Source organism: Varanus komodoensis, unplaced genomic scaffold (assembly GCF_004798865.1).
Source record: "Varanus komodoensis strain SLA01 unplaced genomic scaffold, ASM479886v1 scaffold12, whole genome shotgun sequence".
Lineage (NCBI taxonomy): Eukaryota > Metazoa > Chordata > Lepidosauria > Squamata > Varanidae > Varanus > Varanus komodoensis.
In genome coordinates this window covers 19,350,676-19,366,566 of record NW_025335349.1, presented here as the reverse complement: position 1 = coordinate 19,366,566, position 15,891 = coordinate 19,350,676, and the positions used below count along the sequence as shown (strand labels likewise).

Here is a 15,891-nt window from a genome sequence, read left to right as displayed (position 1 = left end):
AATATGATGTCCTCCACTATACTGTACATAATGCCATCCAGCAGGATGATGGGCATTGTATTAATAGACATCTAGAAGACACCCTGTTGGAGAATGCTGGCCTGAACTGCATTTTATGTCAGCAGTCCTCAAATATTTTGGATCTGTGTACACATTTGAGAATTTGACAAACTGCTGTGGGTACTACCACAAAATGACTGCTATGGAAGAACTGGCTAATCCCACAATGGCTAATGTGGAGGTTTGTAATTCACCGAAGTAAAGGGCAGAATTAGAGCAAATCCACATATCTGATGCCACAAAAATACAGCTAATAACATATTTAAGGTTGTAGTACTATGCATGCTTAAAAAAATTACTTAAAATTACTTCTGAGTAGGCCTAGCTAGGTCTGTCCTCATTTCATCTAGGACTGTCCTCCTTTCTTTTCAAAGTTCCAAAGGAAAGACATTTATTATTCAAATAAATGTCTGAAGGGTACAGTGAGCAGAAGTTCCTGTAGATGTACAAGTATCCACAGGCAGTGTGATAAAGACCTTTGTTTTAGGTAGCTGCGAATGAACTATGGAACTTCTTGGACCTACTTCCTCTCTTCCTTTGTGTGTGAAAAAGGAGAATGAAAGCTTCTGTTCTGTGTTAAAGTGAAATGAAAGAATGGGAGCTTGGCAGCAGGAGTGGCATGCAGAGGACTTCCTGCATTTTGGAGATAACACTGGTGGTGGTTCCCCCTAGTGATCTTCAGAAAATGGAACTTCAGGAACTATCCACACTTTAGGCTCTGTGGGCCAGATGGTCAGCCTGGCACTACCCCACTCTTGCTATACAGAGCTCCAATTTTTCAACTTCTATTAAAACCACCCAAAAACCAATGTTCTCTGGGCAACTGAAATAAATTTCTATACTAGGAATGTGCACTGAGTTCAGTTATATTCCAAGTTCAGTTAGCCCATTCATTTCTTGGCATTCTTGGCCAAAAAGGATTCTCTCCAAAATTATCAGAGCCAAATCCTGACCTTCCTAAAACTTTCTGAGCAATTTTGCCCTTTAGAACATTACATAAAAATAGGCATTGTGCCTGCAAAGATTTGCTAGCTTATTTCACTTTTCCATATTGGGAATTGCTGGAGAAGGCCAGGGTGACTTCTTTTATATTTTTTATTTATATTGTTAATTTTAATTAATAACAAATATTTGTTATTTTTGTATTTTATTGTATTTTATTGTGTTGTAAGCCGCCCCGAGGCTTCGGCAAGGGGCGGCATAAAAATGTTCTAATAAATAAATAAATAATAAATAAGAAGAGGTATCAAGTGATCCACAGAGAAGTCTATCTTATACTCTCACAGAATAATTTTCTAAGGTTCTCCAATCACAGTGCTTCAGGGGAGGGATGTTAAATTGTATCTGCTGTTCAGCTTAAACCTGCTGTATCCTTAGCACTGAAGAGGATCATTTGGAGATCATTAGTTGAGTTATTTGTGGCTTGTGTATTTTCCCGATTTCTTATCTTTCCAATCAGTTTTTATGCTTGAATCAACCTTTATTCCAACATCCCATTTTTCCCCTAAATTCATTTTCCATTTCAGTGCATTCCTTCAACCTACATCTGGACTTAGTTTTCATTTTGAATCAAGTTCTGTGTTCCCTCCTCTTTTATTACTGTGTGTGTGGGATCGCTGTTTTCTTAAACTACTTGACTGTATGACGGTATATGCCATGAGGCATATGAGTCTTACTGTCCGTTGCAATTGTGCACTTATGGCTGTGTGAATGTTTCCTTTACCCACGCCCCCGCCCCCCCCCACACACTGTCAGTGGGCTTGTATACACATTATATCGTGCTATTAACTCCTCATATTTTCCTTTCCACCCTATAAATGGTTTTGATAGAGTTGAGGACAATGTCAGCTCCCACACATATCTTTCTTTAATGAGCCATTTCTGTTAGAGGGCCACTTCCATAATGGATGATGTTTTCATAGGAATTGCCCTCCAAACAATGGGAGAGATTAAGGAAGCTTTTCTAAGCACCCCAAAACTATAATATCTAACCTGGGACAAAGGGAACCAAGATTTGGGTTTCCAAATTTCACTTTACACAGCCCTTGAATTGGACTGAGTAAAAACATCTTCTGAGTCAAATCAACTTGATTTCTGACATGAAACTTGTGTTTAATGTGAATTCCTATTCTACAGGGCCAGCTAAGGAGGAATATTGACTCCATTATTAATAAATAGCCATGCAGGGAATGGCTTCATTTGACCAAGGCTGTGATTCCAATCTTGAAAAGGGAGGTCAAAATGGTCCAAACTCCTCCAAACATTTTTAGGCTTGTCTAAAGATTGTGCAGAGCCAGTTACTCTCCTTCTACACAATGCTTTTTCATGCTGTGAATGTGGGGAAGCTGTTTTACTGACCTTTGGGATGAGTGCATTGAATTCTACTAATTTTTATGAATGGGGAGTATACTCCTTTCATGAGAAGTAGAGGGTAAAACCACTCTTTTTTGCTCTTTTTATTCAAACATGTTTTTCAGAAGCTTTAAAAAGCGTCTGAGTACATGGATGTACAATCCTTCCTGTTTATCCCTCTAGAAAACATCCTGGCATGGTGCAATTTCCTATAAAATGTACCCTGCTACAATATATTATTTTATACAACTGAAGAACAGGATTGGCTGATCATTGTAATTATGCAGATGCTCAGAGTAATAGAAAGGCTTGTTTTGTTATAAGAAGATATTTAAATCTAGTGTTAGGTCTTAATCGCAGGACCATCACCCTACCAAAATTTTCTAGGATTCACTCCTTACCTGAAATTGAAGAAGAGTATGCTTAACATCTTCCTTAATTTCAGGAAGTTCTGAAAAAGAGAATAATGAATAATTTGGCTCAACCCTGCTTGAAACCACAGTTCTACACCACAGTATTACAGCTCAGCTGAAGTACCTCTGACGAACAAGCAAAGTCACCATGAAGTCCACAAAGGTGGGACCTCCGGGAACCCTCCGTGAAAGATATTAGGAGGCAAAGTACCCGGAGGAGGGCTTTCTCTGCGGTAGTGCCCCATCTATGGAATGCACTCCCCAGAGAGGTCCACTTGGCGCCATCATTATTTGTTTTTCGGTGCCAGGTTAAGACCTTTTTATTCCAGCGATATTTTAATAAGTTTTAATATTGTCTTTTCTATATTTTAACTGCAGCCAGTGTAGGTTGGGAATTTATTTATATTTTATACTGTAAGCCATCCTGAGGCTTTTTGCAAATAGGACGGCATATAAATATTTTAAATATATAAATAAATGATGATGGTATTGTGTGCCATTCCATTGCCTTCACTTTATGGTGACTCTATGAATGAGTGCCTTCCAAAATGTTCTGTCCATGACAAGCCTGCTCAGCTCTTGTAAACACAAGGCTGTGTCTTCCTTTATGGAACTGATCCATCTCATATTTGATTCTCCCCCTCTTCTTCTTCATCTTCATCTTCTTCTGCTGCCTTTGACTTTCCCTTTCTCGCTTTCTCATGGCAGCTTCAGTTTCATTAGTTGTGCAATCCAATCAAGCTCTGGATTGATGCCCACATGGTTAACTAACAGAGTCAAGGAATCAACATGGTTATCCAACAGGGATAAGTGTTGTCTGAGTGAAGGAAGCAAAAAAGGAACAAACAAAAAGGGAACACATTAGTGAAAAATAATGAGGAAAATATTTATTTAAATATATTGGAAACAAAGCTTACGGCAGGCCTGTGTGTCTCAAATAACTCTCCTTTCTCTGCTGAATCTTTCTTGAAATGGAGGCAATGCCAAAAGCTGTTGCTTTCAACAAATAGCACACCAGTCATCTGTTGTGAACATGTGAGAAGTTACCCCACAATTGACTGGCACTAGATTTCTGGGTTTAATGGGGAGAAAAGAATGAAGCTGGTGCCAAGAAAAAGTATTACCCCTCTTCTCTAAACAAACAAAAGCTCACTATCACAAGTAAAAGAACAGTTGAGAATCTGGCTATAATGTACAATATAGGCCAACTTGCTGACTTTCCTAAAGGACGGCCTTCCTGGAACATTCAGAAACAACTCTTATTAAAAGATAATTTATGGGCTGGGAGGGATAAAAATTATGCTTTCAGGACCAGTCATGGTTTTACTGTGTGTAGTGTCTAATGAAGTAAGAGGACGGATTGATGAGTTTTGGGGGGATAAATTACTACATCTGCTAGACGCAATTAGAATTTACAGTATGTTCAAAGTCTCTCTACAAACACCTTTAATTAATGGATTGAGTCTAATTATTTGTGCTTGGTGCTCAGTATTCTATCTCAGGTGAAAAGTAATTGGTAAAAAAAGTATCTACTCATCTCATCCCCTTCATTCTAATTAGCTATGGGAATTAATATTTTTGAGAACAAATGCAAAGTTTGTTAAATCAGTTAAATCTTTTCTATTTTTTGGCATTTGATTTGGGGTTATGTATTCACTATATAGTTCATTTACACATTTCTCTTCCAGTACATGTGTTCATTGATAAAGCACTGGAAAAAGCAATCTTAATGCTCACATGCAAATTACCCAAAGAATCTTTAGTTAGTCATAATTACATTCACATCAAAATTGGTCTTATATAATATTTTATGACTTGATGGGTATAAATTAAAGTGCATCTACTTACATAGACATTTCTCCACCTCGTGACATTTGGGATTGTATACCCTATTTTCTGATCTACTAGAACAGAACAGAACAATAGCAGAGTTGGAAGAGCCTGTAAGGTCATCAGGTCTGACCCTCTTCTCTGCTTCCACATGTGATCATCCATTTGGCTGCAGGGTATGCCTTTCCAATCTAGCAAAGGTGACTTGACATGCTGCCTCAATATATACAGTAGCTATGTAGGCTCTCATTTTCTCCTTTATGTAGCTTCTTTATGGTAATTAGCAATAGCTTTGTGTGATAATTCACCCTAGAATGACTTACTTAGCCAGAGCATACTGACTCCGTCTTGACCAGGTCCAAAAAGAAGATGCCTCCCTTTACAATCACTTGCATGTCTCTGCTAAAAGCTGCAGCACCTAGAAGCTGACACTGACATGCAAATATGCCTTTGCTGAATTCATCTGAAAGTCAAGTACCTCCACTTAACATAGACAAGTGGAAAGCCATCAAACCCATTGGCTTGTCAATCACATGGGGGTCAAACAATGGATAATCACAGGATCAGAGTGGAGCAATTTTTGGAAGAATCCGCAAATTTCAAAAAAAGCTGCTTCTTTTTGGATGTTCCACTCCAGCCTTCCCCAACCTCTGGCCTTCCAGACACATTTGGACAACAACAGAATTCCTAGTCAATGGCTCTGCTGGATGGGAATTCTGGGAAATGCACTCCAAACACCTCTGAAGACCACCAAGTTGAGGAAGGCTGCTCTACTCAAGTTTGTATTCCATCAGATATCACATTATTTTAAAGACACTTCCTGGAAGTATATTAGCCCTGTTCAGACATTCTCATCCAATATAGAATGAATGTACACTGAGAGGAAGCACACTAGCTTCCCCACTTTTGCTACCTTCTTCACAGTGGAGGTCAGCTATCTGAAGGAGAGAGCTTCCTCTATCCTGTACTGGAGGCAGCAGGGCTGGCACAATGCCCTTGTGCGTGTATATTTGATGCAAATACCTGAATATCTGTAATTATTCCAGATAGAACATGCTGTGGAATTAGGCATGTCTATAATGTGCCTTGGATAATCTCTCCATTGGTATGATATCACACAGACAAAATGTATATCCTAATGCTATGGCATATGTTGCATGAAAATAAACATTTTTTGTTTCATTCTTACTGCCTCTGCTTGGGCAGAAATCATGCTCATCATGTGTGACTGGATTTCCACCCGTTCTTTCCTTCTCCAATTTAAAAGAAGGGCTACAAACTTGATATGCTTTAAATGGCAGTTTAAACTGCTAATACTTGACAACCAGAATCATATTTGAAATTAAAAGCAAGCAAACCAAAAATCTAGGAGGACCTAGAACAGTAAGAAGAACGTTGGCCAGATTACTGGCCCTAGCCTAAAGCAAGCATAGGACAAGCCAGCTACATAGTAACCCACACAGAGAAAGGACCTTGGCTAAGGACACCAGGTATCCTTTTCACATCCTTCAGTATGTGAAAGCCCCCAAAAATCCTTAAAATCCTAATAGTTTTTCTAAACCTAGGACTGAAACAATGCAGTCCAGGGGAAATTGTTAATGTATCATCTAGCTTGAGTGAATGATTATATAATCTAGTGTGTTATGAATTTTACAAGTAAATCTGTTTATTCTATTGACAATTATGTTGGCAGAGCCTTAATAAAATAGGGAACATCCCAGATGAAGGAGAATTAAACACCGTGTGATCCAGGCACTGACTTCTGCAGAACATGCTAAATAATTTCACTGGTTTCATTTTTTTCTCTCCATTAATGCCAGAGATATGGTGAAAGTCAGTTGTGGAACAACTTCTCATATGCTCACTTTATTCCAGAAAGCATGATCAGAAGAGGGGGGAAGCTAGCGCTATCTTAGACTAGGATCAAGAGCTACTTTGAGTATGATTAGAGTTTGGCTGGGTGTGCCAGAGGACCCTTCTTGGGGGAAGGCATTTACCTACAGGAATCAACAACCTGAAAAGTTTTGTAAGTTCCCACCAACAGGTGAGTGACAGTGGTTTAGGAAAAAATATGTTTATAAGTCACAGGTATAAGAAGTCAGTAAATTAATACATTTGATGTTTAATTTCACATCACTGAACTTGTTCTGAGGATCTTATTAAATAATGTTATTCAGTATTTTGTTAATTTTGTGTTTTGTTTACTTCTCAGCAGAATTAGCTTTTGGTCATTTCCTGCTAAATAATTCAATCTAAAAAGTGATAGTGTCATTTCCTACTAATCACTCATACCTGTTCGACTCTTATTATTTTGAATAGCAAAAAAAAAAAAAAAAAAAAAAATGGTGGGGAGGGGAAAGGAAAAATCTTTCACAAGTTTTATCATTCTGCATGGACCTATCTTCAAAACAATTGCTTCTGATTTTTCTTGGGTGTTTCTTCAGTACCATAAAAGTCACTAATATAGGATTTCATTTCTTTAGCCAGTTAAGTCTTCTTAACTGCTGTTTTGAATTTTTCCATGGAAATTGCAAGATAGTGCTGATATTATTTGTTTAATGGGTTGGTTTCACCCTTCTTAGCACTGTGTAATCATTACCAGTTTACACCACATGTGTGTGCACACACACATGCACACGCAGGGCAAATTTTCTTTTCCACAACTAGATTCTTACACAAACACAATGACACAATCAGGAGAACTCCAAGTTTTGTTGAAGTGTGTGTGTGTGCATCAAAATCCTTCCAGCCAAAAACCCTAGAAGTGTAACCCTAACCATGTCCACCCATAGTAAGGTTCATAAGTATGTCTTACTTCTGAGTCCAGTTAATCTTGCTTCCAGGTAGGAATGTATAGGATTGTAGCCTAAGGCTTGTGCGGAGGAAGCCAAAGCAACATTGTGAGACCTGGACTTGATCAGTGGCAACAGAACAGCAGCTAACTGTAATGGGATGGGGGTGGAACAATCCCAACGAGGAATGACTGGAACCTCAAGCAGCAGCCCTCCAAAGAGCAACTTGTCTTTTGTAGCATAAACAGCAATAATGATCACTTGTAAGAATGATTACCCTTGTGTGTTTTGTTCTTTTGCAGAATTACAGAGCAGTTCTTGTGGAAATCCTGGAGTCCCACCCAAAGGGGTTGTTTATGGAACAAGGTTTGATGTTGGCGATAAAATCCGATACAGTTGTGTGACAGGGTACATCCTGGATGGACATCCCCAACTCACCTGTATAGCCAACTCAGTAAACACAGCATCCTGGGATTTTCCAGTTCCTATTTGTAGAGGTAAGATAAAAAAGCAATATCCAGCCACAGTGAAACAACTGACACACATATAAGTACTTGATGTTGGGCCGATTATATGCAGTTTTATTCCATTCTGTATATTCATTGTGAGCTACCAAGCCATGCCTTTCAGAACACAATTGTAGAAAATTTACTGCAGGTGGAATTGCATACATCCAAGCATGTGTGGTCTTTTCAGATTTTGGTATTTGCGTATACTTCCCTGAACTATGATGTCATGACTTATTTATTCCAGTGAAGAAAAAAAAAATGCTATATTTAATTTGGCAAATCAATCCTTCAATCAATCATCCTTTTAATCACAGGTTAATCACAGACCTGTGCATAGTAAATATAAATAAAGATACAAAAACCATAAATGTGACAGTTTAAGCCAACAAGGCAAATTTAAAATGTTCCAGTTAAATATTCATCATAATAAATAGCAAGTATAAAACCATAAAATCATGTATACTATGTATAAAATACAATTATAACATGTTTAAAATTTAATTTGTGACCCAACTCACTTTTATTAGCTATGCTTATGTTTTACTGCTTACAACATCAAACAAAGATGTGACTGCAACTATAGTTTGTGCATCCATTTCCATCATAAATCTTTCTTTTAAGTAAATACATGGGAAATTAAAATGGTGGACATTGCCTACATTAAGACTTAATCAAAACCAAGTCGGTCGAACTACATGGATTTTGGGTAGGACTATCACAATGACTGGGTTTGAGCCTTTGTATTTTTCTCTGTAGCATTCTGTTGCTTTAGCTAAAGTGGAAAGTGAAAGCAAAGGTCACTGTATTGACCTTAAGGACATCTCCATTTCACTATAATTAGACCAACCTAAATCAAACTGGAAAAAATGTGTCTTGGAATCTCAGGCTTGTGTAATTTTTTATCATCTTTTGCTCTAACAGAAGTATGAACAGTGTTAAGAAAGTTAACCATGTATGTGCTAGACATAAGCTGCTGTTCTATATACACACACACACTAATTAACCTTGCAGGAAAGCCAACTGAAGAATTAAAATTACATTTGCTGGGGGAAACAGGGGTTGAAATGCAGAAACAGCAAGCAACAGTACTGGGAAATAGTGCAGTAATGAGCTGGCAGAAGCAATAGAGCTGGAGAGAAGGGTGGTTGTATGTATAGAGGAACTGAGGTGCGGAAATCTAGTAAGATGATTTGAGAAAGGCTTGTATTTTGAAGGAAATGAGAAAAAATGTGCCCTAAATACACAGATAGGCAATATTTACTTTAATGGAACCAACAAAACAGCAGCAAAAAATTGTGTGAAACAGCTTATCAGCCTTGATGGGGCATTGATCAGAAGGTGGAATGGGAGAAAGAAATGATACACAAGTTGTTTGTTTGTTTGTTTGTTTGAAGCTTTTGTAGACCATCCCATTATTGAAGTCTCGGGATGCTTTAACAATGCCAAATGTTAAAAAAAAAAAAAACAGTCATTCAGGTTTTTGGGTGACTCACGGATTTCAAAAGATTGCAGGTTTCCTAGGCAAAGTGTCATTCTGCAAAACTGTGAATTGGCTCATTTTGGTTGTCTAACTGTGGAATTTCAGATGAGTAAAAGAAAGAGATTGAGGTTCTGCCAAATTATATCATGGCATTACCAGTCTCCTTCCCACCACCACCGCTTGCCTCCCTTTGCTGCTCTGTTACTAAACCCCATCTCTGAGGTCACTTTTGCAACCTCGGAGAAGCAGCTAGCCAATGCTTCTGTCTGAGATGGCTATGAGGCAGGGAAGGGGAAGGATTCAAGTATTGATCCTTAGCTCCAAATATGGACCTCGTCCTGACCTCATGGGAATCTTGAAAAATCCTGTGGCTGTTTAGACACTGTCTAGAGACGATAGGATCACTCTGCCCCTCACTGGTAGTTTTTGTGAGGATATGTGTAGCTTGTGGGACAAAGGAACCATGGTGGAATCCCATTTCTGAAAACATGTTTGCTGTAATTCAGTTCTTTCTCTTGCCTTAGACAAAAGATACAAGTCCCTGGGTAGGAAAAGAGCAGAAACACAAAGAAGAAATATGGCAGTCTCTAAATTAGTTAGGGGTTAATTTTAAGTGGAATTCTAAAACAATGCATTCATAGTGAATTTGAATTGTTGAGTATAAAGTGGATGGAGGGTATGAGGCCCTAAAAATGCAAACACACTCTTCAGGTAGTAGAAAACAATCATCTCCTAGTGGCAGATCACACCCTGAGCAGCTAAATAAAATATTCTGCAAGGCAGATACTGTGGATTTGGGATTCCTCTGTCCCTGTCTTATGAACCATTATGAATATATTTGTAGTTCCTTATCAGTTCTATGACTTACCTATCACTAGGAGAGATTCATAGATATGTCATTTTACGGTTCCCTATCCAGTAGATACCTTTGTACTTGTGTTTGTTGAACCTAAGCACATTGGTATTTGTTCTAGAAATATATTGTTATGACTACAAACAGCTGCAACAGGCATTCATAGTATTATTTTAAATACTAATTGAAAATGGTTCTCATTGACAATTAGACCAAATCTTCTCTTGGAACCAAGATCTATTGCATGGCTTCATTTTTTTTCACCCTTTTCTGGCACTTGCTTATACCTAACTTTCTGTGAAAACATAGATGGCTTAGATCAGGGGTGTCCAAACTTTTTGCAAGGAGGGCCAGATTTGGTGCGGTGAAAATGTGTGGGGGCCGACCATTCAGCCTGACATTCTTTGAACTATTTACATTAAATGCAAATGAACTATTTTATGAAAGACTAAACAAATAACTTAACTGCACTAATGTGAAGGGTGATACTGAGATCTCAAGTGCATTATATAGGCCAGATCTGGCTAAAAACAGTGATTTTGATGCGCAAGATGTCACACAGGTGAAAGTCACTTAGTCTTGTCCTCACACGGTTCTTGTTAATGTTCATAACCGAGAATGTCTTCTCGCACAAGTATGCCAAACCAAACAAGCTCAGCATTTTCTTAGCAAATGTTTGAATCTCTTGGAACCTGTCTTTATCCAGCTGGCGGTAAAAGTTGACAAGAGGGAGCTGTTGGTGCCGACTGCAACACTCGGTGTCATACTGCAGCTTAATGAGCTCCAGCTGCAGGTGGTCTGGAGTGTCATCAGGGTCCACAGAGAAAGAAAATGAAAAAAGCGTGATCTTTTCAATAGCTGCAAAATCCTGAAAGCACTGTTGAAACTCCTCAGCCAGAGATGAGATGTCTGCTTCATACTTCCTTATTTGCGCACTCATATTGTTCTGTGGAAAACTGGTCATTATTTCCTGCAGCAATGGGAAATGTGTGGTATTGGGCTGCGTTTGTGACAGGTGCCTTTGGAAAAGTAGCAGCTTGGTCCCAAAGGCTGTGATATGTGAATGCAGTTGGCTTACCACTGCATTTTGCCCTGAAGGCTCGTGTTCAGCATGTTCAAATGTCATGTTATGTCAACTAAAAATCCAAAATAAGCCAGCCAAACAGGATCAGATAGCTCTGGCATTGGTTGTCCCTTTTTTGCCAAGAATTGTCCAATTTCCTCCCTAAGAGAGTAGAAGTGCTGCAGTGCAGACTGCCGACTGAGCCATCTTACCTCGTTGTGATACACAACATCTCCGTATTCAGCCTGGATGTCGAGTAGAAACTGTTGAAACTGGTGGTGGCACAGGGCTTTGGAGTAAATATAATTAATAGCCTCATCACTGGTTTCATAACATGATCATATTTCAGATGTTTGGCACAGAGAACTTGTTGGTGAATAATACAGTGGAGTTTTATAGCTTTGCCTCCTTCTTCGCTGACTTTGTTACAGGCTAGGGTTGATAATCCACTTCGCTCGCCAGCCATGGCAGGTGCGCCATCCGTAATAATTCCAGTGACTTTATTCCATGGTAGTTTCATGTCATCTATGGCAGAACAAACAGAAACAAATAAATCTGTTCCTCTTGTTTGGTCCTTAAGGCTCTGGAGGTCAAGTAGCTCTTCACTCACGTTCATGTCATTGTCCACACCTCTCAAAAAAATCAATAACTGAATGGTGTCAGATGCATGCGTGCTTTCGTCGCAGGCTAACAAAAAAAGGGTCATACTCCACTCCTTTTGCCTCTGTCTCTTAATATCAGATGAAACGTATTCAGTTCTCCGTACCACAATGTTACGAGTCAGGCAAACATTGGCAAACACTTGCTTCTTCTCAGGACAAATTTTCTCCACCATTTTCATCACGCAGTCTTTAATAAATTCACCCTCAGTAAAAGGTTTCCAGTGCTTGGCAATCAGTGTTGCCACCTTGTAGCTCATCTTTGTGGCATTTTCATTTGACTCACGGGCTCTCGTGAAAATGCGCTGCTGTGCCGTTAAAGCAGCTTCCAGTTCCTTCAATTTTTCACCGCATTCGTTCCCAGTTGGCTTGTTGTAGTTAGCATGTTTCGTCTGGTAGTGCCTCTAGATAATGAATTCCTTGAAAACAGCCACAGTCTCTTGGCAAATTAGGCAGACACAGTTGTTTCGTATTTCAGTGAAAAAATACTCCAATTTCCACTTGTCCTGGAAGCAGCGGCCGTCGCTGTCAACTTTCCTTTTTTAGTTCAGTCGCCATTTTAGAAATGGGCACACAAGCCTTGTGTTGCAAGGGTCACGCGGCAAGAGTGCTGACTCAGGTCTACTGCCATCTTCTGGTGAAATATAACCACCAGCCCTGAAGGAGCAGGAGGCAGCAGGGGACAGCTGCAGGAACCGCTGTGCGGTTAAGGGAAAAACGCAGGCCGGTGGGGATGAGTGACAGGCTGAGCCGGCGGGGAGAAGAGGCTGTGGGCCGCTTGAAATTTGAAAACAGGCCGCAACTGGCCCCCGGGCCAGACTTTGGACATGTCTGGCTTAGATGAAATGCTCATTGCATTGATGAGAGTAAGATATGTCCTACTCATTGAAAAATGTTGGTTCATTTTCTGCTGTGTAGGAGAAAGAGTCTCCAGTGCTCTTTCTTTCTCTTTCTGTCTTTACCCACTTTTCCTGTTCTGGAACTCAAGGTAGCCACATGCAGTTCCCAGGTGGTCTCTCTTCCAAGGTCACACCAGCCTTGGACTTGCTTAGCTTCAACATGCTGGCTGCATTATGTGCCTTCAGACCACATTCCAGGCCATGAGTCTAATGTTGAGAATCAGGCAGTTGAGTGTAAAGTATAACTTTAGAATTGGTCTCCTGTTGCAACAAGAAAGAACAATAAAGAGGAACACTACTGCTATCCTGGCTGGCTCAAAACAGTTTGCCATTTCAACTGGAGAAGAAAACGGTGCCCCTCCCGCAAATGAATCACCCTAAAAACTGTTCAAGTTATTTTGGCACCGGAGGCATGAAATTCCTCAAGTAAATCTGCAGGCAATAAAACACAATAATAAATTATGTAACTGAGCAGTTTCTTATTTTTCGCTGGCACCCCAAATTTATTGTTTCACTGCCCCCAGTTGGTAGTGTCAACACTGAGTATTTTATGTTTGAAAGCAGCCTCCTTCTTTTAAGTGAACACACATTTCTTGCAGCATTGCAAACTTTGTTTGTTGTTCCTTGCTTTTGCTTCTTGAGTATGTACATATACCTGCTTCAGTTGCTGCTTCAGTTTTGCTGCTTTCTCATCTTTTAGGCAAAAGAAATAATAAATAATAGTTGTTAAATGGTTGTTTCTTTTAAAAATGACAGCACTGCCCTGCACTTATGTGAATCACCACTCTGAATAGGTTGCAGAGGAGGTTTTTTTTATTATTAAAAGTAATTTCCTAGACATGTGAAGGATTCAGAAAATCATCAGTGTTCTCTTCCTCCGCTGGAGAGGAAGCCTAGGTACAGTTTTCCATGTCCTGGTAGCCTATTATATGTGGATTACTACAATGTGTTACAGATGGATCTATCTCTGAAAATCCATTACACCAGCTGGCAGGCCCAATTCAAAGTGTTTACATTAACATTCAAAGTCCTAAATGGGTTGGGGTCAAGTTCCCATCTTCCCATCAAAATCATCTTCCTTCATACACAACTCCTCAGATTCTAAGAGCAACCACAGTGACCTTTTTCCAGGAGACCCTGCCAAAAGAAGTGAGCTATGTGACTACTAAGAATAGGACCACCTATTGTGGAATGTTGTGACACTGCAGTTGTGGAATGCATTATCAAAGAAGGTAACATTTTAATCTTGGTTATTACTGAACTTTAAATATTGGCAGTGGTACTAGATTTTACTTTGTTTTTTTATTTGATACCATAGCTTTTAACGTTTTGATCATTTAGAATGTTTCTGAAGTTGGATTTTATGGTTTACATTGTAGAGAACTGTCTAGACAACTTTGGCTCTTGTGTGGAATAGAAATGCAATACATAAACTGCACAAGTAGAAGTGAGCCCCTTCAGACCTATGCCAATCGTTTGTTTCTTGGAGGCATGGCTTGTCAGGGCTAAACTCACAGATTCCCACTGGTCTTTTCATGCATTCAATAGTACCTAAAGAACTACACACACAGGCCGTCACCACTGTGCATAGCCACAAAAAACAGTCTCCTTTGTGGCAGAGTATAATATTTAGCCAAAAAGTTGGCAAGTGCTGGTTCATAACTGGCTCACAACTCAAGTTGTATGTACACAACTCAAGTGTATCAATGTTGGTGTTTAGTTGCAAAGTCGTGCCTGACCCATCACAACCCCATGGACAACATTCCTCCAGGCTCTCTTGTCCTCCATCATGCCTCAAAATCCACTCAAGCCCACAGCCACCATCCCAGTGACTCCATCCAGCCACCTCAACCTCTGCTGTCCCCTTCTGTTTTTGCCGCCAATTGTTCCCAGCATCAGGGTTTTCTCCAATGAGTTGTTCCTTCTCATTAGGTGAAGTGTATCAATAGGCACTCTTAAACAAAATCGAGCTCATCAGGCTCCTTTTTGCTCTGTAATACCCAGTTTTATTTATACAACTGAGCATGCAAGGGGTGATTCCTTCATAATTATCTTTTTACTTTCTCCAGTTTTTTCATGGAGCATTTCCCTGATTCAATAACCACCATTTATCCATATCTTAAAACTTCCCAAGAATGACCTTTTAGTCAAGAAAGAGGCATCTTTGTTATTTTGCAAGTTTTCTTTGTGTTACATCATGAATCTGAGTCTCTGCTTGAGCTAAGTTCAAAACGTTTTTGATTTAATAACTTTAGGTAAATTTCCTTCAGTAAAGCAGAGCCCTCTGGTTTTTATGTGAAAGATAAAACTTATTCTTAGCTTTAAAACACAGAACATTTTACTGTGTACATCAGAATGAAAAGGCAAATGATTTTACCAGATAAGCTCAAAACAAAACCATGTTCCAACCACTTTGAATGAATTCTGTGTAATAAACTGAAATTACACCAAAACAGGTAATTATAGGCATAGAGTAGAAGGCTGTCACTTGTATTTCAATACTGGATTTTTAAAGATCTGTAGTTTAGTCTGCTGGATATCTTTCTGCCTGCTGGGTTTGTTTGTCCCATCAGTTTGATATTCTCATTATCCTATGGCATTATATTGCAGCGCCTGACTGTCACATCCTCAGTTTCAGGACTGCACTCATCCTCACTTGCAACCTCTCATACCAAGTATCACTTCAAAGCTGAAGATGCTAAATGAATGCTTACTTGTACATTATGTGTAGATACTCTTAAACTGATTTAAAAGTCAAATTATTATGCTTGTTTACTTTAAAAAGAGTTATTGACAGGTCATGATATGCTTTTGGACCATGGTGTCTGAATTTTAGTGTTTGGAAAGACCTTGGAGGCCATTGAGCCCTGCCCTTGGGGAGGGGGAGAGAATTTTCCACCTGCAGGACAACTTCTGCATGATAGATTATGTGACTTCAGCACACACTCACACACACACAAACCACCCTTAGGAAACGTGGA

The 15,891-nt window shown here is 39.4% G+C and overlaps 1 protein-coding gene across 1 annotated transcript in view; it reads left to right on the top strand.

Moving 5' to 3' along the window:
• CSMD3 (CUB and Sushi multiple domains 3) overlaps positions 1-15,891 on the top strand; it is a 650,552-nt gene that overhangs the window by 182,828 nt on the left and 451,833 nt on the right. Inside the window, exon 4 of the mRNA XM_044421466.1 lies at positions 7,750-7,944. Coding sequence (XP_044277401.1) covers positions 7,750-7,944 — 195 coding nt within the window. The remainder of the gene's footprint in view (positions 1-7,749; positions 7,945-15,891) is intronic.